Source organism: Strix uralensis, chromosome 1, assembly GCF_047716275.1.
Source record: "Strix uralensis isolate ZFMK-TIS-50842 chromosome 1, bStrUra1, whole genome shotgun sequence".
NCBI classification, from domain to species: Eukaryota; Metazoa; Chordata; class Aves; order Strigiformes; family Strigidae; genus Strix; species Strix uralensis.
This window is the reverse complement of record NC_133972.1, coordinates 45469973-45493903: the sequence shown is the minus strand read 5'-3', so window position 1 is coordinate 45493903 and position 23931 is coordinate 45469973. Positions and strand designations below refer to the sequence as shown.

General features: G+C 37.7%; 1 protein-coding gene across 1 annotated transcript in view; it reads right to left on the bottom strand.

The window, feature by feature from the left end:
- Positions 1-23931, bottom strand: part of CDK6 (cyclin dependent kinase 6) — a 141540-nt gene that overhangs the window by 100006 nt on the left and 17603 nt on the right. Inside the window, exon 3 of the mRNA XM_074864510.1 lies at positions 7839-7974. Coding sequence (XP_074720611.1) covers positions 7839-7974 — 136 coding nt within the window. The remainder of the gene's footprint in view (positions 1-7838; positions 7975-23931) is intronic.

The window sequence follows — 23931 nt, the reverse complement described above, 5'->3', positions numbered from 1 at the left end:
TTCCCTTTCTCCCACTCACTCAAATAACATTTTTTCTGCAAATATATTAAAGGACTTTTACAATAATTATATCTACATATGTATGTGTGGTTTTGTGCCTAAATATATATAAGTAATTTAAAAATTCTTAAAGCTAATTTTAAGTTCTGCATATGAAAACATGCAATTAAAAAAATTCTGTCCCTATCCATTTGTATGTGACTTTATTCTCTGGCATAAGCTAAATACATCTGTTACAGAGGAAAAGAAACAAACACAACATATTTTGAATAAAACAGTGTGCCACTAAAGTAACATGCTTCAAATTAATTTTTGCTGTGGGATACAATAACCTGCCTATTCACTGGCACAAAAGCAGGGCATTCAGCTAGTGCAAGAGTATTACATTTCTGTTGGGGTGGAACAGAGAAAACAGTTTTATAAAAAAGTAACTTGTTTGATTACTATATTATCTTCTATTAGCTATGAGTTGTCTGTGGCCAACTTCCGAATTATTTTACACTGCAGCTGTATATTTGCTGTGAATATATATGGACACTTTGTGAATACTCTAGTACAGAGAATCTGAGCTGCAATAACTTGGGTTGGCTGAAAGGTATCATGCTGCAATGTTATCCCAGATCAGCTGAGTTCAAGCCTTAGAATCTGGAGTTCAACAAGAAAAAATATGTTGGCCAGGTTTCCCAGATTTCTGTCATTCTGTCTCCTCTTCCCCATTTCTGTGTGCTTGTTTCGGGGTGAAGTATAGTTTTGTGGGTGTGCAGAGGCATAGGAGCCTGATTTCCTTCCAGTGCAGAAACTACTACTAAGAAAGTGATTCCTATCTGCCCCCATGAAAATCAAGAATAGCTCTTTGAACATCTCCTCTTTATCTCACATCTGCTGCAGTCCAACCTTCAAATAACTTGTCAAAAGTAACACATGGCTTGTAAGCAAAACTTAGAACATGGTAAACCCAAACATTTCAGTCTATTGTTCTGCTACTGCTTTACATGCACCATAAGATGCAACAGCTTTATCTTAATTGCTTCAACTGTGGCATCTCATCTTTGATGAAGAGAAAGACTCTGAAAACATGAGTGACACTTCTGCTGAACACTGAGGCAGGATTTACTCGCAGAGCAACTTGCGACTATATACCACCACCATGAGACAAAGGAAAGCATCTCAAAAATACTCCCCACTCCGAGGAACTGCCACTGGCTTGCTGAGGAACAGTACGGCACTGTCTCTCACATGCTGCCTGACAGTCTAGCCCCACTATACCTCCTTGAGCATTATTCCTACCATGTGCTCCCATTCTTTCTTTCAGTGTCATCAAAACATTTCACATAGCAATTGCTACCACACTGATGTTCCAATAGCAAAAACGCAGTGTCACTAATAATCCGAGAGTGTCTCAAGGGAATCCAGAGCAGTAGGATCCATAAGCTTTTTTTTTGCATCACATCAATGTCCAGCTCTGCAGAATTAACAGAAATGAAATGAGGTGAGAGCAACATTTCACTTCCAGTGTTTCTAATACTACAATATTGCAATGACTTGATCATAAATTCTGTTCTACCAACGGCTCAATCTCCATCCCTGCCCACAATTCAGAATCTCTTCAGTTTCTTAATTCCCTTTGACTTTCTGAATAAAGATGATTTCTGGCCCTCCATCTATTGAAAACAATAGCTTCCTTCTGACTTCAAAAAGGATATGTCCCTTAGGGCCCTACGGGACTGTACTGCTGCCTTGAGAGTTTGGGCCATAAAAGAAAAGTAGGTTGAAATGTCTATTTAGAAAGTACTTGATAGACATCTTTTCACAGTGACATTTCTAATTCAGTGTCATTGTTTTGAAATAATAAAATTATTATTTCAGGCAGGTTGCTTTCATGCATTATGCTACAGTGTTGCCTGACCGCTTTCCAAACTGGAACAACTGAAAAAATGTGAAGCGCTCCAATGATTTTAAATCACTCTAGCCAGGACAGAGTGATTTAAAATTATTGGAGTGCCTCACATTTTTATGAGCTCTCAGTTTGCAAACAATGGAGGTCTGGGCAGTCCTGGGTACAGCACTGCAAAAAAACTGCTATGCATTATCATCAGTTTGAAAATGTTTGCATTTGAATTTGGAAATGGTCGTGATTTGGAGGTATTTAATGCCTCCATAATTAAAATCAGTGGCTGTACACTGACTATAAAAAGGTCCAAGATAAAGAAGTAACTGTACAGATACAACATTATATTTTGTAGCATCCTGTGCTCAGCAGTCCCTTCATTCAAATCATGACTCCTCCAAGCCCCTTAGTTAGACCGTACATTACTACCTGCACCACTGCACGAAAGGAGCTGTGGCTGTATGTCTACATGCAGCACAGTATGGGAAAGAAATGACAACACCTGCAACAGAGGGAACCACCACCCTTTGGAAAATATCCTCTTTTTAAGGTTTAGTTCCTTCAGGGATGCCACGTGTGCAGGGCACTTGCTCTCTCTCCTGCTACCTTTCCATGCAGCCGTCCAACCCCTGGTAATAGGATAACAGAGAAAAAAATAAAAGATTTATCCCACGATAATATATCAGTCCTTTTGTTTTTAATTTATTTTTGCCAGGAGAGGTTGGACCATATGATCCTTGAGATCCCTTCCAACCTGATATTCTATGATTCTATGATTTATAGTGGCAACTCTTGTTTAATTCGTAATACTGATTCAGAACAAAACTCACTGCAAAATCCTCCACAAAGAATGAGATCCTTAGCAGCTGTAAATGGGCATCATTTCACCCAAGCTAATGGATTTACACCTCTTAGTATTAGTTGGGGATCTGGTTCATTATTTGTGAACTCTAAATTCCTCAATAGGCTTTGCTTCTTTCTTTACCACAAAAGTACTGACAGGAAAATGTTAGTAATGTCTCTTCTCTTAGTATCTTTCTTATTAATTTGAGCAGGCTCTTTTTTTAGTGACTTTTAACTTTGATGTTGTTAAATATGGCCACACTCTGAAGACTCTCAGTACTGGTGAATCTGTTTTCCTGGAAAATCTTGTGTTGTTTTCTGAATTGCATGATTGTGTGACATCTGCTCCACCTCTTATACATGATCGACTGAGTAGGTACAACCGTGGCAGATGGCTGATGACTCACCTCACAACACTGAACACTGGTTTGCTTTCTGAGAAGCAACATCTTCATATTAATTTTCTAAGAGTCTTGCAAAGATGTGACTGGTCTGCCTGGTTTGATAGCAGGTAATGTAAGTTACAGGAAATGCACAGAGATGCAACAGTAACATTTATTCTAGGACTGGGGGTATTTTAAAATTCAATTTATGAGCTACTACCAGATAAATCCACAAAAGGAAATTAGGTTCACTGCTGTACTTCCTAAATTTTAGGCATCTAAATAGCAAAATATGGATCCCTGAATCAGATGGAGATCTAGGCTTCCTGTGCAAAGGAGAAACAGAATAACATTCACAGAAGCCATTCACCTGGGTGAGGAATCAGGAAACACCACAGAAAAGGATATAGCTTAAACCCCGTTCTCTCTGTGATGTGGCTGCCCTGTTCCAGGCTGGGGGGAATACCATGAAGATTCACAGATCACAGACTTGGGTAGAAGGACATTCCCAGCAGTTCTAACATCCCATGATAGATAACATATGCATCTGCTATAGCAGAGACCTTTGTTCTGTTCCCTCCTCTGTTGACTGTCAGATTGAAACAGGCACAGCCCAGTTAGCACATGTAGCTTGGGTAGCCTATGCTCTGATCAGCTGTAAGAAAACTATTGCAAAAAGCCACAAGTTTACTTATAATGACATTATCTCGCAAAGTTAGCTTTGTTCATAACTAAAATGAAAGAACCTCAATAACAGTTTGCTATCCCCTCTCATTCTTACAGACTCCTTGGCCCATCAGAACAAGATGACAGGGGGGAACTCCAGAGAGCCATTCCTAAACCACTTAATTTACAGCTCTATATACCAAACGATCACATGCATATAATTAATTTAAAGCTAAATATTGTTATATAAATTGAAATAGCTTAAATCAATAAACATCAACTTGTTTGCATGCACATGATTTACATATTAAAAATGTAATTAGTGTTATAACAACTGCATACATATCCAAATCCTTTAGGATCAGAAAAACCATGCCAGCCTCACAAGCATCACATCAAAATGTAACCACCCAGCTTAAAGTATCTTCAGTCCCAAAGACTAACACATCAAAATACTTTAGTGGCCTGCTAACTACTTTTTTTTAAAAAAAATCTTTCTGTGGCAGAGACGTGTCATTCCCATTTCCACTACCCTTATGTCAACTAACAAAAGTTCCTAATGAGCCAAGTCTCTTGAAGGCTCAACTGCTAATGCCATTAACATTACCAAAGACCTGTACATGACTAACAGCTGTGTCCTAAGGAAACTGAACTCATACCTTCCATTTCCACATAAACTGCCCTAAAGTTAAAGAGTATCCCAGGAAGAAAAGATGGGAGGAGATGATGGGTAGAGAGGAAAGAAGGAACATGTTGTCATTGCTGATTCTAATTCATCCCATATGGAACATATATTAATCAGATCTGACAGAGGATGCCAGCAAGGGTGAGCAGGACTATTATCCAGTAGTTACAAAGACATATTAATTAGATTAAGAGCTTGAACATAGTTCTCTTTCAAAGGTGAATGCCATGTTCACAAGTATTTGGAATCATGTTCTCCACCCCTCTAGCCCTAAGTATAATCCATTAAAAAATACTGGAATTGCTTCAGCAGAAAAGATTTAAAATACCTCTGTCCAGAATAACCTAGAACTCAGTAGCCAGAGCTATAGCCACAGAAATGGACTACAGCATTCATGCTCCTGGCGACAGGGCGGGGAAGTGAGCACGTCTGCCCTACATTCTGGGTAAGTATTTCCACTACCAGGCAATGCCTCAAAGGGAAAGTGCTTCTCTTCTATCATTTTATGGGCACCTGTGTGCATGTTCCTAAAATAGCTTCTGGGGTGACTCCTGCTGCAGGACTTTAGACATTAGAAAGGCATTGCTGAGCAGCATTAAGACAAAAGCTTTAGTTGTGTTTAAATGATCGATAGGTTAGTTTTTCTGAACTGCTACAGTCCATCTACTATCTGCTAAACATAAAGGAAATCCTTAAAATTGTACCAGTGTCACTTATACTCCTTGACAGTTGGTAACTAAAAACCCCAGCATGCCCCAAACCAGCAAAAGCTGAGTTTCCCTCCCCCAAATCGTACATAATGGCGGTAGTTAATTCACACAGAAAAGATCTTTTGGTGCTGATACTTCTCTCATAGTAATTTTATGTCATTCAAGTTCCACTAACAACTGTTGAGTTTACACCATAGTGCCAAAGAGGTATATTAGATCCTTCAACTTCAAGCTATCCAGAGCTTAACTTGGCTCATTTGGCACCTCTGTGTTGCTGACACATGCAGAACTTTAACAGATGGTCTTACAATACTGGCAGTTGTTTTGTACTGTGCTAGTGGTGATGGGAAATACTCTACACAAATTGTCTGCAATTCTGGAAAATAAATGAAGTATAAATCCATATTAACCTCAAAAGCCAAACTATAAAAAGTCAGGTTAGTCATTTAACGATGTATGTACTCCGGGTTAAATGCTCAGTTGCTGCAAAATGGCAGTATTTCCCTGCAGCCAGGAGAACTATGTCTTGCTTGAGTTTCTACCAGGAATATCCATAAAGACTGTATCATAGTAAAGGTATCAAAACACATTAGGAATAAGCCTTGAGACCCTTCCTCATGTAATCAGCCCTGACTATCAGCAAAAGTACCTCCATAAACTGGGTATTTTCACATAAATAGTGAAGCAACAGGGTGCAACTTAAATTAACTGAATCTCTCTTTTTTCCCGTGCCAAACAGAATTCAAGAAATAACATATCAGCTACTGTCAAACGTTGAAATCAACAGCGACAACCAAGTAAACAGCAATTTTACATTCTTCCTCACCCATTTAAAAGGAGCTATACATACCACAAGCTGAATTTTATACTCACTAATCTCACTGGCTTCAGTGGGACTTGCACTGTACATAAAAGACCAGAATTGCTCCTCCTTGTTTCTGTGTGGCTGAATTTTTCTCTTTTATTGTGCCAAATTATCAGATATATCAACTGGGTTGAACTAGTAAACCACATATGCAGAACAGTGCTTTTCAAAAGTAAACCCAACAATTTCCTTCACCAGTATATAACCTCCATGAAGTGTATGTTCACACATATGTATTACAGTCTACTACTGCAAATTTAGAACAGGCTTTTAGAAAATCACAAATGTTTTAGTTCAATGCTCACCTATTCTATTTGCTTTAAATGAAACATAGCTCAAAAGATATTTCAAACTGAGATTTCAGAGGCTTGGTCATTTAGTTCCCATCCATTTCAATATATTTAGATAGTGTGTCAGTCACCTTGTATGTTATTTTCACAACTTTAGTCACATTGAAATACAGTTCCTTTAGGTAGCTTCAGAGCCCTAGGAGGAAGTAGAACACTAAAAGCATTATCATAAAAGATTCCTTCAAATGTAAGAGGTTCATTCCAGTCATCTTCTTGGACTGAATCAAAGCTGTAACCATTTAAAAAAAAAAAAAATCCACTAAGATTGCTTGAAAACATGGTTGCTGGAACCGACTGATGTTATACATGTGTGACTTTGATACAAATGAAAAGATCTTTATCAATTTTATGTCTAATTTTATAATGAAAGATCAAACAACTCTGAAGTTTGAATCTATTAACAAAAAAAATATTAAACCAATTAAATTTCAGATAGGTTTCCTGTTTTCTTTTCCTCCCTCAGGACTTTTGCCAGACCGAGATGACACAACATACTTTTAGAAAGTACTTATACAAATGCAAGATAATCCATCTCTGAAAGCATAAATTATTTCTCCTCATGAAAAAAGAAAAATCAAAAGAAATGTTAAACAGACACAGTCAAAATACAGGAACATCAATCCCTCTGCTTCTCTTCCCAGGCATAAACGTTTAGTCAAACATTTCAAGCTATGATCCTCAATGTAGCACTTTGCTGTGAAATTCCCAGGAGAGGAGTTGGTATACATATTTTAATACTAATAATGCAAGCACGTTCTATCCTGGGAAGAGGTCCTCCCTTACAGATGCAGAATATGAGATAACATGATGGGAAAACTTCATGATCATTCTTCTAGTTACAGAGAGTCTTCCCACCTTCTACAAAAACTGGTCATGGCTATCCCTTTCCTTGAGCCCATCCTCTGCAGAGCTCATCAAAGGTCCACAGTGAACATTTCAGCTCTTGGAACATATAGAAAACTTTCTGGCAAGAGGGACATGAAATGAAAGGAGTGTCTTGGGGAAACAAAAGGCAACAGGGAACAGGAGAGGAGCACAGGATTTATTTTATCCATTCTAACAAAATCCATCACTCTACTAGACACCTTCTAGGGAAGGTTCAAGCAGTCTTGGACTAAACAATAATAGAATCATCTGCCTACAGCTGCAAGCAAAGGTTATTCTTAATGATTTGGAATGCTACATTTGGTAAAACAGTAGATTCAGGGGATTTATAAATCTAAAAGAGAAAAAAAAAAACCCATGTGCAACGTTTCCACAAAGAGATTACATCTGTTAGTGAATACAGATCTTTGTGCTGCAATTCATTTCCCAAGCTGGGCATTACTCAATTTTGATATAACAAAATCCTATGGAAGCAAAATGCAGTTTGTCTTTATGATTTATCTCTTTGCCCTTCCTATCTAATATTTTCTGAAATAATATTCAAAATCTTTCTTCTTAGATACCTTTATAGTTTCAGTAGGCACTCCAGGCTCTGGAACTTTATCCAAGTAAGTAGTCAAGTCTTGATCCACGTGTTCAAACACTAATGTTAACTTGGTCTCTCTGTCTGTTCGTGACACGGTGCACACATCAAACAATCTGAGAGGAGGAAAAAAAAATAGAGGAGGTAAGTATACAGGAACCAGTACAGACATACATACCTTGCAGCTCATACATGTCTATTTAAACTTCCTACAGGATATAAAATGGAAAAAAGAGCTTTCCAAAGGTAGAGCAATCTTTGAGCTCTTGATTCATCAGATAACTACTGATACATCAATAATATCATCTCTCTCTTTCATGCATGTATTCTGAAATAGGATTAAGTATTAAGAATTCATCAGCTGTTTAAAGTAAAATAATTACATGAAAAGCAAATATTTTTTGGACAGAAGGACTAGAGTTAATACTGAAAATGACTTGATATTTATCCAAATTCTATTCTGCAGCACTTACAGTGATTGAAAAAAAAAATTGAGAGAAACATTTTTGACAAAAAATATACAGGGTGTTTGCATGCATCTTCAGTTTCTTCCCACATAATTCCCATGTTCAGCATTACACAGCTTTATAATTAAATCTCCTCTGGCAGAAACAGATTTTTTTTGCTGATTACTCTTGCAAGTTCCTGGACGCAAGGAATACCTTCAGAGTCAGGATACAGCCTGGAAAAAAAGCTTTGTGCACAAGATGCCCCTACTAAGAAAGCTTTCTTCTCCCATCACTTTCTGTCATTCTTTTACATAAATGATAATACCTTTATCATTTCACCTTGTTGCACAATGTCAAGTTAAAACTAATTTGCAAAGCTCTTTATAATGTCACATTCCTATCTGATTATTCTATTTCCTATTGTTTTCTCTTTCTAACTAGGATTTCTCTCATCTTCTCCACTTAATCTACCTTAACAGCTTTAACCACTGTTTTACCTGTTTCACAAACATCTGCCCATCCTTCTATGCTTCACACCTATACTCATACCAGTGACTTTCACTATCCTTCCTCAAGTCCCACTTCTACAAAATCACAATAGGAAATCATCTTACAGATGGAAGGATGCTTGTTCCCTGCTCACATACTTTACTAATGTGGTTATTCATTTAGTTTTAAATTGTACAGATCAGATTGCCTTCCTCTCTGCAGCGAGGCAGAAAATCAATTGCTACTGTTATTAGGTGACACTAGATTTAAAAAATATATGAATACAGTTATTGAGAAAACGTCTATACAGTTAAACTGAAGAACCTATCATCGATAACAGACCAAAGTAGTGTTGATACTGTTGCTTATTTTGGTCAACATCACAGCAGTTATGTTGTTTTACCACATGTATCTTTCACCCTCTTAAAATAACTGCTTTCCTTACTTTGTGCAAAGTGCAGGATTTCTGATAATGTTATCAAGTAATATTTTTGTTCTTTGTCGTAGGACTAAAGGCTTTATATGCAGGATCTGTAGACAACAGATCACACACAAAGCCTTGGGGATCACTGCTTTTCAAAGAGGACATCTGACAGACTAGGAAAACGCTTTGTACCAAGTTTTTACTTCTTACCTTAAATTTCACAAGAGAAGGGAAGATGAGAATTTGCACAACTATCTGTGAAGACTGTAATCCATGTTTAAGAGAGCAATATGTTTCACTTGAGATGATATAGATTTAACAGTTAAGGCTGTGGTCCCACTTTAACAGCATTTCCTAAATAATCTTTTATCAGACACTTGAAAATTGTTTATTAGCCAGCATGTTTTGAAAATGGATGCATGCACATTCCTTTTAGCTCAAAGAAGCTTTTCAGCGACTAATAATTTGGGAACCGGAGTTACAGAATATGGAGAGACTGTCACCCTAACTCTACTAGAAGACTAATCTGTACTTAATCTGTAATCATCATATGAACAAATATTAATTAAATTATTATGGTAACATAGTGACTGTAACAGTAAATGTCTCAGCACATCGCTCATAAAGACAAATACTGTACTCTTTATGATTCCCTTAATGGGGTGTACATGGAAGACAGATGTCCTGTACACAGTAAATCAGTTTTGTGAAAAGTCACAAACCTTCCTGAAAAGTGAAATTTGCTGGTGTTTGGCTGGAGGTTAATAATCTGCAATATATTTATATAAATCAATGTGGAATGTAGCCAGACTGCCTATAACCCCAACACATGCAAATAGAGAGGAGCCAGACAGGTCTGAACATCTGAACATAAACACTGGAAAATATTTCCAACTGTATGATTCCTTTGTGTTGACCTACATTTACCTAAAAATGTTCTAAAACACCTTTTCTGCCAGGTATTTAATACACTGGCAAAATTATCTTTTCAACTATAGCAGAATTATAATTCAAGAAAAAAAGGAAAATAGGTTTCACTGTATAGAATATAGAAGCAACATGTAATTTCCAACTCACTGTGGAGGGAAATGCTGATTCTCTGTTTAATTCTTCTGTATGTGGCTTATTTTATTCTGGCATTTTCTGGCACAGCAAAATAAGGAACTCAGAGGAGTGAAATTCTAGTCACCTATTACTGAGTAATAATATTATCACTGAGTAATAAAATTATCTTTCCTTTTTAAACATCTTTTATGTGAAACTCTAAATGCTTTACTGTTAATAATAAAAACTCCAGATCCTGCACCAGGCTGGGTGGAAGCACATTGTGTTTACTCACAGAAAATACAGCTGCTGCCTTAGAGAGATAATAATTTAAAGCACACCTCATATGAATCCGCTATATTACAAAAAGACAATATCTGTCATTGCCCATGCTAATCATACCCCAAATAGATTGAGAAAGACATAGCCTCTTTATTTAGTAGTTTCCATGGGGATAAAACTACTTTTTATAAATGATATTCTTTTACATCCACTGTGAGAAAATCTTCCATAAAATTGTCTTCTTTAGCAGGAACAACTCTGCAGTGTACAGTGCACATCTCTCAAGCCATTTCCTCATGATTTTCTGTACATGACGGGTTAGTTTTGCATGTGATTGCTCTCTGGAACAGGCAACAGCAAAAGGCCTTTTATTTAAAGAGTTACTATGTGGACACTGTCCTAAGTGAAGTAAATGCACCTACATTAATACAGGATTTCCATACCGAATACTTTGTAAACACAAGCCCTGCCCTTCTATTGTACTTACAAAAGAAAAGTAAGATCCGCTATGGGAAATCCTGCAAGTATGTAACAAGATGTTTGGCTGGGAGTCATACACCGCCTGATGCGTTGATCTGAACTGGAAGATTGTTGAACAGACACTTAGGGAGTACCTGTGTTTTAATGCAGACATTTTTTCAAATTAATTGTACTAAAGTAAAAAAAGCTTATCAGCCACAAATCCATGTCTCTGTTTTATTTTATGTGTCTAGTGCCTAGTGGATCTTACTATAACCTAGCAGAATAGCTGTCTTCCTACAAAAATACTTTGTTTTTTCTGAACACAGAAAACTAGATGATGTGCCTTGAAGTCTCCATAGCTTCTTATAACATGTCATCTGACAAATGCAACCTCAGTTCACCTTCATTTTACAATACACAGTCTGAATGCTTAATGTTTTTATAAGAAAAGACACAGTTAACGTCAATTCCTTTGAAAACTATTGCATATACTGACTGGTATTAATTTAGTAACTGCTTCTAGAAAGTCCTTAAATGTTACTGGACTTGCTTTTGACATGCTCTGAGAATTGTTATAAAGTAACCCATTTTAAGTGGAATAAACATTTCTTTCCTGAGCAAACTGAGATAACAGCAATGGAGATCAAACCCATCAGACCAAGCCATCTGCAAGAAGTACCAAAAACCAGATCTGACTGTATGACCAGAAAAACTGTAGGTTCTCTTGGCTATTGTCAAACAGATAAGTAAGTACATCTGGAAAATTAGACAGATCACAGTCAAAGGGAAGATCAAAGAATTGGATACTTGCGGCCAAAGCATCCAAAGGCTTATTGTTATTTTTATTGCAGTAGGACTAATCCAACATGAACACATATCCCTTTACTTTGCTAGTCATTCACAGCACTGAACAAAAACACAGTCCTTGCCCTCTAAAGTTTTTCAATAACATGGATTTACTTTAATTTTCTTGGGAACAGTGTCTTCCTAGGAAGTTACTTCCTAGCTTATGCACGACAGAGAAAGAGAACTGGAGCCATTGATTTATGAGAAGGAGAAATGCTTAAGAAGACAGTGGTGTGATAAGTAGTGGCATAGTAATATGCAACAGTTTTAAGGTTTCATAAGTCTGGACAAAGACTCAGATGGAATGAGTTTGGTGGTCTCAACCTAACTCCAAAAGGTATTTATCCACATGGCTGAAAACCAGCACAGAATTTATGTATGATTGACAGTATTTACACAAACACCACAAGATTGGGATACCAAGACTATTACAGGTCATGATTGAGGTTTATTGACAAATATGTGAGGGGAAACCTGAAGAGCTTCTGCTTTCACTGCTTTTGACTCAGATTAATCCTGTGAGTCCATAATTTTCAAGGGACAGAAAATTTCAGCCTCTCATACCCAAAAGCATTGAAGAATGACAGTCAGGCATCGTTTGAGTCCAAATTTCAGCAGCAGCCTTAGACTCTTCTGTTCTCTGGAAGCCACTCAGCAGCACGACCTTCATTCACCCCAACTGCTTAAATTATGTACTCCTTGAAAACAACAGCTTCCTCCATACTTTTAATATTAGCTACCTTCTCCTTTCCTTCTTTTGAAGAGGAAAAAGACTCTACTAACAGAAACCAGTCTCTACTTGGAATCAGATATACCCAATATATTGTAACAAAGGGGTCATATTTCAGATGAAGAAGACAATAGCTGGGCAAGGGGAGTGGAACATGTGCTTTACGAGAACCATGCCCCACGTAGCAAAACAGGAAATAGAGCTTCACACTCTGAAACGTATGACAGAGCTCTTACCCTTTGTTCAGGACATGTTGCTTTGTCTCATCTTAATCAGCAGTCACCTGCTCCTCCATGCCTCTGAAAGCTGCTATTTCAGAAATAGATTTTTCTCACTCGAAGGAACTTTAGTGAAGTACTTTTAGATGAGGAAAGAGCACATGAAGATGAACAGGCCACTAAATTCAAAGTATCTCATATTTTAAGCGCATTTTTTCTGGGATAACATTTGTAAAGCCATATAGTAATGCAAGACCTAAGTTCCATTTTCAAAAGTGTATGGGTTCTTCAGGAGCTTCCCAATGTGCTTGTCACTCCAGTTGCAGCTGCACCAATGTGCCTCACTTCTCCATGGCAGACTGCAACATAATGCAGAGACACTTAGACCATGCTCAACTGACCCACCTCTGTACTGAAAACGTACAGCGTGACAGTACAGTGCTACCTGCAGCATGGTAAACCAGTCCACTGTGAGCTCCATCCTGCAGCACTCAGATGTCCAGAGTCATTCATTAAAATAAGCTTGGGAATCTCTACACTGCTCATGGCAACTTTACATCTCAAATCTTTATTCTCTACATTTCTACTTGGTTCTTGGAGTTTGTGAACATTTTTCCTGCTTCGCTACCCTTCCAGGAAAGAGTAGCAGGATCTCTTGTCTTCAGAAGAAAACTCTTTCAGGCAAATAGCAGAAAAGGGCAGAACATAACATCAGATAAAATAAATGAATTTATCTAGGACAGGCAGATGTTATGCAGATAGATGTTTTCAACTTTGCAGCCACTTGTTCATTATCTGCTGTGCACAGAGCAGAAAGAGCTACCGGGAAGAAGAAATTGCATGATGAAAGCAAGGCAGCAGAAAGTCCTATCCTGGAGACCTACTCCAGCAGAGCCCAGCCAATATTCTTGCTTATAGCCCACTCACCAGTGAGGTTTAAGGGAAGGAAGGGGGATATTAGGATGACAAGGCAATCGTTCATCTGCAAGCTGAGCTTTGTGCTGTAATTTTTTCCAGTCTCTCTCCCTTTCTGACTTGGAAAAATTATTTAAAATGCTTAGCTGTATAAAAGAGGTTTTTGTTCTTTAAGTGTGTGTGAGGAAGTGAGACAGAGAAAGTGACAGAGAGAAATAGATGCTCTTGAAAGTGAAGTAAATAGTACTGGCTAAAGTCCGATAGTGTGGGCTGACTGGGCAAGCTTTCAACGCTCAGTACCGACTGCAGCCCTGACCTGCAACACCCCTGCTCTCCTGTGCTGGGCCCCACTCAAGCAACGACGAGCCCTGGTGCCAGACTGAATGGTTTTGTGATGCAGACAAATGTCTGCTCTGATGAAACCACCAAAACTAATTTTTATTTTCAACAGAAGCCAAGATTTGTGCCCAAAAATTGAAAAGGCCAAGTACATTTACTCACTGTGCCACCCAAGTCACTAAAAGATGCAGTTGTTAAAAGAGTTTTACTTCAAGGAAAAATATGCCTGACAGGACATTCTCTGCATCTCTCTTTGTTCATAGCACTATGCTGTCTTTTTTAGCCCTCACACTGCCATTTCTTGTTCACCTTCTTTGAGAAGGGAGATTATTTTTATTAGGCAAGGACCAGAAATGGATCTGGTAAGGCTCAGTAATTCAAACAATATCCTGCCTTGCAGAACTTCACTTTCAGGAGTCGTCCTACAGCTCACCAATTTTTGAAATACTTAACTCCTCACCAGTCCATTAACAGCTTCATATCATTGCAATTGATTTTAAATCCAAACTGGCCACACACTGAGCAACTGCCATCACCAAGGGAAAATATCAGCCTGCTGGTGCCTACGCTTAGTCCTGTGCGCTGCCGTACCAAGCAGACTGTCAGATTCTCTCTGTGAGGGACAGGCCAAGTCACCCCCAAATCAGAAAAATAATGTGGCCTGTTACGAAGACAGTCGCTGACAGATTGTTTAGGATCAGCAATAGCTGCCTGACCTATTCATAGTGCTCTCATGTGATCCTCGAGCAAGCAAATGTACATGGCCTTTCAGAGTCACATACACTGACGTTAACAGTCCTGAGAGCTTCCAGTAAGCTTCCATAAGCTTCCAGTTCAGAGTACAAATTAAAGATGCTCCAATTCATTGGTAGTGCATGTGCATCTTTTATTGTTTTAGATTTTCTGCAGAATACCTTCCTCAGGGAAAGCTGCATTCCTTTTTACATTCCCTAAATTGCTCAACATGTAAATAAAACTTAAGTCTGAATATTTATTTTGTTTAATTCAAATGGAAGGAGCACAGAAGTTATTCTGGACTCCCAGCTGTATCTATCTGGTGCAAGATGGGATACAACAAAATCCAGTCTTTATTCATGTGTAGCTCACAGCCAAACTGATTGTTACAGACTTCACATTTCAGTTTACGTTTTGAATTCATGCTTCTGCCAAACCTACAGGATCTAAGATGATCATCTCTTTCCTAGATTTAAATAAAACCAACAACTCATCTTCAGAAGATTTTACAATAGTATAAATTATCATTCATTCTTTAGCATCTTAATAATCTAATCTATCTACACTTGAGACTTAATGGTGATGCCAATATACCAAAAATAACAGAGGAAATAATAACCCTCCACTCCATTTAAAAAGTATTCACAGCAAAAAATCGAATGTCCTGTTTGATACTCTGTAACATCTCATATAGTTTTTTAAATCCTTGCAGTATCACAGCAGTTCCTCAGGTACTTAATTCAGCATTTTTTAAGTGGCAAGTAATTCCAATGCAAATTTGACTGAAAGCTCTCACTTTTTAGAGATACATGAGGAAACCTAAAAAAAAAAAGCAGGTACTGCAGAAGGCAACAGAAGAGGCTTACTGTTTTGATGCTTACCATCAATTCAGGGACTGCTGTTCCTGAATGACCTCCATGTCACTCTACAGCCACGATTCTATTGGGAGATGGCGGCTGTACACAAAACTCAGGTTCTGTTTGAATCTGAATGAACCTTCCAGTGTACGCTAAGCCCTCAGGAATATAAGCAACCACAGCCTGACTGATAGTACTTCTGAAGGGCAAATCTATTCCTCAGAGCCATTGAACAAGTAAGGTAAGGGGGCTTGCTAAATGGTGCAAATACACCTGAGCCCTGATCATGTTGCTAGGAAGAAGGGTCAGTAATGGTAGCAGCTGAAAGGAGCCTAAAGCTGGTATGGTGATGGTGATGAGGAGGGGAGAGAGAGCACTAGGTGCAAAATGTCTTACTGTGGTTCTTTTACTGGCATTAACAACAGTTTTGATTAAGACCCTCAGAAAAGGTATTGTTGTAGTGATTTGTAAGATACCGACACATTAAAGTCTTGTAAGAAAATACATTTCTACAACGTTTCACAGGTAGAGATGAGACCAAATGGTCTGTGTTTCTCAAAGAAGAATCAAGACCTGACTTTTAGAAGGGGAAAACTTCCATGGTTCAACAAGACTATGAACTCCACTGCAAAAGGAAAAGAGCAGGAAAATAGAAGAAAAAAACTTAAAGAAAAATAAAAGGCTAAATTGGCTAAAGTTGACAATACCAATACGCACAAAGTAGATGAATAGTGTATATGTTGGTAAAGACAGCTGTTAATTTGAAAACCAAATTATTTCTTTTTACTCCTTTGAATTATGTTGTTCTAATGTATTCAAGGAATTATTAAGGAAATCTGCAGGCTTTTTAGTGTAACATGCTGTGTACTCATGTATTAAACAGAAAGCAATTAGTGTACATAGAAGTAAAACTTGCACAGTTCACTGTCATGCCCATTTGTTTATATTTGGGTTTATTATTATGTATCATTTCTTAAATACAACATTCTTGGCTCTCTAGATGACATTATAGCAAAGAAAATCCTTGGTAAGAGAACGAGACAAGCACTACTCTGGGAAATCAGGTGCAAACTTCTTACAGAGTCTGTTTGTTTATTGCTATGACAGCACGGTCAGTTGACATAACACAAGTTTTGGGCAGTATTTTATGAAATGGTTTGAGATCTGTCAGTACAGAAATGCAATTTTTGAGTTAGGGTAGTAGTGTGCAGAAAAAACATATCAAAGATCTTGATCTTGCAAGTCCACTAGCCCTGAACTACCAAAGAACTTACACTGCGCTTAACTTCCAGCATGCAAATAACCTAAGTGACTTCTAAGGAAGTATACATCATCTAAAGCTCTGACTCCCTTATATGCCTGGTATCTTTCAGAAATGAAAGCAGAGAAGAAAAAAAAAAAAAGAGATTTTTGTGCACATGGAATGAAAGACAAAAAGCCAAAACCAGTAATTTTTCTCTTCCTTATACTCAGCTATTCATTACCTGGACAGAGCAACATAAATCCCTGTATGCCATTTAGGCCCGTATCTACTACAATAGTTGATGTTTGTGATTCGTGGTCTGGCTTCTCTTACCAATGCAGTGAGAACTCTACAACTTGGGGCCCTGCATGTGAGCTCCCCTTTTGCATCTCAGTGTCCTTATCTATACCACAGCCTCCTCTTCCTAACTTTTTAATTACCTTCAGGACTCAAGTTAATTCTTGAATATAGCCATACATCTCTGAAAATGGTGTTCATGATTTATTCCAAAGAGTTCATCACAATATTTGGTTTTCTTTAAATTCTGAAATGAACAAAACTGTGAACCATTGCTTTCCCTGGGGGACTAGAAAAACAGCAACTGATATGAACAGCTCTTAGTATCTTACAACTGGAAACAGCAATTTAACACCACATATTTAAGCTGCATAAAAATGTGGTATAAAAATAAAAATTAAACTTTTAAAAAATGTCTAAATCAGATGAAAGAATCTGCTTATGGATTAACTAAAACTGCTCAAAATTTCCTGAAAACAAGCACAGTGGTTGGGTAGTGAATGCAGTTGCCGCATTCACCAATAGACCAAGTGAAAATTCAAAAGGTGTCCTACATTTTGTGTGTTGATTTCCACACATGCTTGTCCTGCATGAGGTTAAAAGACATAAAAATAAAGACGCAGTTCACAGTGCTTTTTGACCACTTCTTATACACTTCGCTGCCAGATATATTCCCAAGAAGCCCATGTACCATGATGCCAGGGGCACCATTAACTTCAGACAAAGGGAATTCCTCCATTCAGTTCAGCAAAACCTGGAAGGGAGGACAGTGAACTCAACCAACCTCCCTGTGACACTGTACCGTGTCCTGTTGCCACACTTAATATGCTACAAATCACATCACATCTGCCCAAAAGTAAATAGCACTCAGGTGATTTCCAAAAGTCAAAAGACAAGGGCAATTGCTCACATGGGTAAGAAATACAGACAGGATTTGGCCAGGTTTTGGGAGGCAGTCAGATTTACGCACCTAAACATTGCACTCCTCTTCATAAGTGTAAAAGAAAAATTGAGTGGCAGAGAGTAATATATACCTTTATAAGAGAAAAAAACAGTGAGGGGATATTTATTCTAAAACTAAAGCATTAAAACTAAGGGAATACAAAGTTAAGTTAACAAATTCAGCTTATACAGAAGGCAGATTTAAGGCTTGCAAGAAAACTAACAACTCCATTGAACGTAGCTGTCTGGCTACCCATTATCAGACAGCTCAAATGCCATCCATCTACACAACAGCTAGAAGAGCTGGTGGAGTGCTGAGCTCTCCTCTCAGCTTCCATGGAAGAGATATAACTCATGTAACGGAGCTGCTCAAGGGTTTGGTGGTTAGTGTGAACAGGCCATGTAGCCTTCATATATTCAAGGGAAAGAAATAGGTTGGTTGAATCACTTTGCGGGGGGTGGGGGTAGTGTCTCTCCCTGCTTGCTATGGAAGACACCTAGATGACTAATTTAGACAAGATGCTTGAATTTAACCGAATTTAGGAGAGATCACTCGTTCCCACGAGGACTATAACTGAGCAATTTTACTTGATGGGATTCCAGATTAAGTTCAATTGACTTCTGAAGATATTTAAACATATTTCTTCTCATGAGGAACTTAAAACAAAATGAGAGAGTGGATGAAAGAAAAAAAAAAAAAAAGACGCTGAAAATGCCTCTGCTCTATTCACTCAAACCCCCACCGACCAGGATCAATCCTAAAAAGCTCTGCACACAAGAGCCTTTACCTAACCCTCATGAAGTCAGTACATGTATTTAACTGGCTTTGGCTCAGGTCCAGAATTTTCTTTAATTTGAAAGGGAGTTTCACCTGTGACAAACTTGCAGGATTGAGTTTAATATTCATGTTGTACAGAACAGAAACAAATGGGACTAATAAATCTTCAATAGAAATTTACAAGATTCTTCTGGCTTAATAAATTTAGCCAGGGGGCAATTGCTCTTAAACACTCGATAAAAAGGATCCTCGTTTCCATTAGCATGCAAATTCCTTACATGTTTCATCAGAGTTTAAGACATTACACCTTAAAAGGTTTTAAAACTGTGGACTTCATGGCTGCTCTTTTTCCCATTCACAGTCATCCACGCCTTGGCTGACATGTCATTTCTTCTACTAAGCTGTCCTTTTTTAAATTTTAAATTAATTCATAGCACACGCACATGCAAATAAAACTAAAAATGTCTATTTCTGTAAGATTTTCAGGTGCTTTCATCTTCCAGTTCTTCAGGTAGATGTCTAATACACGTTTCTTCCTTTTCCAGCCAGTTTACATGGCACTGTGAGCCAGCCTTTTAAAGATTAATGCACACGGAGTGAAGTATTCTACAGGCTGTACAACTCTTTAAGTATTTCCTTTAAGCTCTTGCACACATATGTAAAAGAAAACAAATTAAAGATTATTTGCAGAGTTTGGCAATGAAAATGAGGTGTTAGTAGCATTTTGAGCTGGCAATAAATTTTATTCGACTGTTTTATTACTTTGGGGCAAAGGCAAGTATTTCTTTTGGGGCGTCTTTTAGCAGCATGAGATGAGGGTTTTCATTTTAATGCGTGGATAGTTTTGAAATAAATTCAGCATTTTGTAAATGATAGCGTATGTCAGATGTAAATACATAACAAAACTGTATTTTGGTTGTTTTGCAACAAGGTTTTTCACATTTCTGAAAGAAACAAGCAAACTATAATAAATCTTGCAAAACAAGGTCTGGTTCCTGGAGCGCTAAAACATTTTTACGTCTAGGCAAATTAAAACAAAGTACATCTACCCAAGCTCTGCAAGCAAAGGAGAGCACGCTCTGTGGAGTCCAGGCATCCAGTGTCAGCTCAGGCTGAGCTGAGGAAGACCTGAGGACAGCAGAGTGGCATGGCTGAGGCTCCGCAGGGCTAACATGGCTACACAGCTTTCAGCTGGCTCAAAGCGTCAGCAAAGTGAGTAGGCATCTGCCTGGGAACGAGGCAGGGCTGGCTCACATCTGCTTGCAGATGCTGCATGGACTTACAAAGAAGTGGACACAGATTACTTAAAATCATAGAGCAAGATGGTGTCAAAACTGTCGAGCCTTAATTTGCCAGGAATTATCACTTCAGGTCTGTCCTGCTCTTACACCATTCCCTAAGGTATCTGCTCTTTCTCACTTCAGAAAAATACTGGGTGAGATGGAAATTATTCTAACTGTTTCTAAGCCATATATGAATTGTTTTATGAATGTAAATATCTTTATTTCAAGAGTAAGTCAAGAGACATCGAGGGCTGAAGGAGCTGCTCCTCATTATTTTCTCTAATCCATCCCCAAAACACTACAATCATCCTATTTACTTCTGTTTGGAGAAACAGCATAGAAACTTATACCACAGCTGATAGTCTTGAGCCTTTGTACAGTTGACTAAACAGGCAATGCTACACACCACATAGGGCTCACAGCATCAGCTCAGTCTACAAAAGCCTTTTCTGGCTGTGGTCAGCTTGCCTATTCCAGTCACACACTACTATTTTTCGATTTCCATCTTTTGTCCATCTAACAGAAACAATTACCCCTCTTAGTTCTTCTTTACAGCTTCCACTTATCTTCTATTTAAATATGTAGCCAAGGAAAAGATAAATTTTCACACTGTGAAATACATGTAATCATACTGGACATCATTATTTATGTACAATTTTTATATGAATGTTCATGCTTATTGCACCATAGGTTTTTAATGGAGGCATCGCTGGACTACTAATGATATCAATTGCTATATCATGTAACTTCTGTGTGTGTGAACACTTACCAGTGGCACTGGCCTACAAAGACAAATATATTTTTTTCACCCACATAGCCAATAGACAATGGAATAGCAGGAGTTAGAAAATAAAATAAGATTCCAAACTCAAGGAGTCAAGAGTAATTAAGCTGAATAGATACAGGGAACACATTAAGGAAATGTACGATCTAGTAAAGATATGGCTGCATTAATTGTAAGGGGGAAAAAAAGTCATCATAAAACTTCAAGATAAGTTATGTGATTTAGGAACTAAGGTCCCAAATTACAAAATAACCTATGTAATTAGGTACATCGGTACATTTGAGAATCACCTGTTGTCCAATGTGTCACTTCTCGATGACTTTCAATTAGTACCCCAATGCTTAAAACATAAGAATATAGGATTGGAAGAAAAAAAATGAGACTAGTTGCTTGCATTAATAAGCACCCACCCAACAGACATTTATGAGGATGCACAGATACCGCAGGCCACAAGATGCTTCCTACCATCCCGCACCAAATGCAAAGCTATAACGAGAACTATGGCCCTGGAGCTTTTCCTTACAGCACATTTTAGTTCGAGAGCCTCATCGTCACCCCAGGTCCCTGCAGCAGTAGGATATTCGTGAAATAAAACTCCTAAGTTATTCCAGGAAGCTGACCTCTACCATTTTACACAGGATATTAAATAGACCCCAGCTGTCTCCACTTAGAAGTGACTTAGTTCATATGTTTTATAAAGGTCCATTCAGCCGCTTTCTGAGTTATCACAGAATTGAAGTGAATTTCTGTGAAGAAAAAGTCAAACTTTCTGGTGATTTCCCTTACCTACTTCTCATGCAGGCATGTCTTGGTTTTCAAACATCACAACTGGCATCTATATGTTTTGAAATAAGAATCTGTGTCTGGATTATGAAAATATTTGACTGAGAAATAACTGTCTCAAGTCCATTTGGAAGAAACATACACAGCAGAGGTTTTTTTTTTTGCTAAATCCAGGAAGACACGGTAGTCTTCATTTCCATGAATGTCTCTGTACACAAGCCCATATGGTATATGACTATTGATCTAAGCTCAGTACAGTCCGCGTGATTTCACTCCAGAGGCAGAGATGTGACATGGATTTAGATTTTCCAAAGCACAAGAACACTTTTTCAGGCTTGTGAAAACGACAATGATCAATATATTAGAAATGCCATAATAATCATGTCCATGCAGAAAATTTTAATTAAATTATTTCAAGAACTCGAACAGTCTTTTTAAGAGCCTCTATTTAAAAACTGACAAGAAGATATTGCAATATTTTTGTATAAAGGATGTGCTCTGGGATGAATGAGTTCTGGAACTGAGTGAATAATGCAATTTAAAGATGGCAATTTCATAGCTGAAAGAAGAAAGATCAAAATGACTTTAAATTTTACAAGATTTGAAAAATTTTAAAAAGGGTCAATATTAAAAGGTGACACATAATCCCATCATCTAAATATTCCCTAAAGCCTCAAAAAATATATATTTGTACTGCACACGGGAGGAAAAAAGCCATCTTTTTCAAAAATTAGTTCTGCTGCTTTTAAATATCGACATCCCCTGTTCAATTGCCTGCTGCAGCGGACTGTGCCCTAGTTAGGTTAAGCCATTACATGTTTACTCTTTTGGATATTGCCTGGGCTCTTTGCCACTCACATCAAGCTTTATAATTTTCACTTACTCTTTCCAGAATACATTTAATAAAATTTACTATTTTATTATACTTAGGGGTGAGACGGCATTTCAGTTCCAAGTTCCAATTTTCAATGTCATGTAACTTTTAAAAAACAATTAGCTTTTGGGATTCTTTTTCCTGGCTTGACCTCATTCCCTTTCAATCTTTTTCTTTTAACTTTAAAAGAGAAAACTGTTCAGACATTTTTAAGGCACAGACTTTAAACTAATTGCATCCTACATGTCTAGCAATCCTCATCCGTGTTACAAAATAATAATTCTGAACTTCCTAGTATAAATGCAGTCAAATCTTGAATTTTCATGGTCTTTCTTCTCCACATATACACGCACACATATATTTAATATGCATATCCAAACAGCTTAAGGGAGCAGCTTATTTGCTTTACTACAATTATATTGTCTAAGTGGTTCCATAATAAAAAAAGCTGTTTTCAAGCTTTGTAAATCAAGCTATAAAAGAACTAGCTCCAACAGACATTCAACATAAAAAATGATAGAGCAGAATCTGTTAGCATTACTGATTGATTTTAATTTTGCAGGCTATTACTGAGAAATGTGGGCTGACATGTTTTATGATTATGGAAAAATAAAAGTTTAAATTTAAAAAAAAAATTATTCCAAGAGATAAAGGTATAAGTACCACTGCTTTCCAAGCACTCAGGTCTTGGGTAATTCAGAGTGGAATATAAATTAGACAGCTGAATTTTCCAGCTACTTGTAATTGTATTATCAGGTAATTTTCTTGAAAGGAATTTGAGGCAATGAAATTATGTGTAGCATCAGAATTTTATCCATAATGAGATAATTAGCCCATGTAGTGGCAAATCCTGTATGAGACCAGTATGGCAGAGTGAAGGGAAATGAGAAAAATACACAGAAGAAAAGATTTGAAAGGTGCCTTAAACCACTTGTAGGCTGCATGACTGACCATCTCCAACACACATCTTCAGCTACTCTTCCTCTTGTAAAAGATTAACAAGTTTTGACCAAAATGGCTTCTGCTGGAGCTTAAAATTTGGTACAGGGTAACCAGGCAATGTCTACCCATTTCAGCTGCATTCTGTTCCTCTTAGTACTTTAATGTCAAGCACAAACCTGAAGCAGATAGTCTGAAGTCAGCACATTTCACAGAAACCTACACTCTGCTATTAGGAAAAGTACATCATTTTTGCCAACTGATCCAGATACTATAGACTTTGGTAAAAGTTCCTCTATAGCACTAGCTGAAGTGCATGGAGCTCTGCCTGGGGATGGATGAGGAGCCAACCGAGAGCAT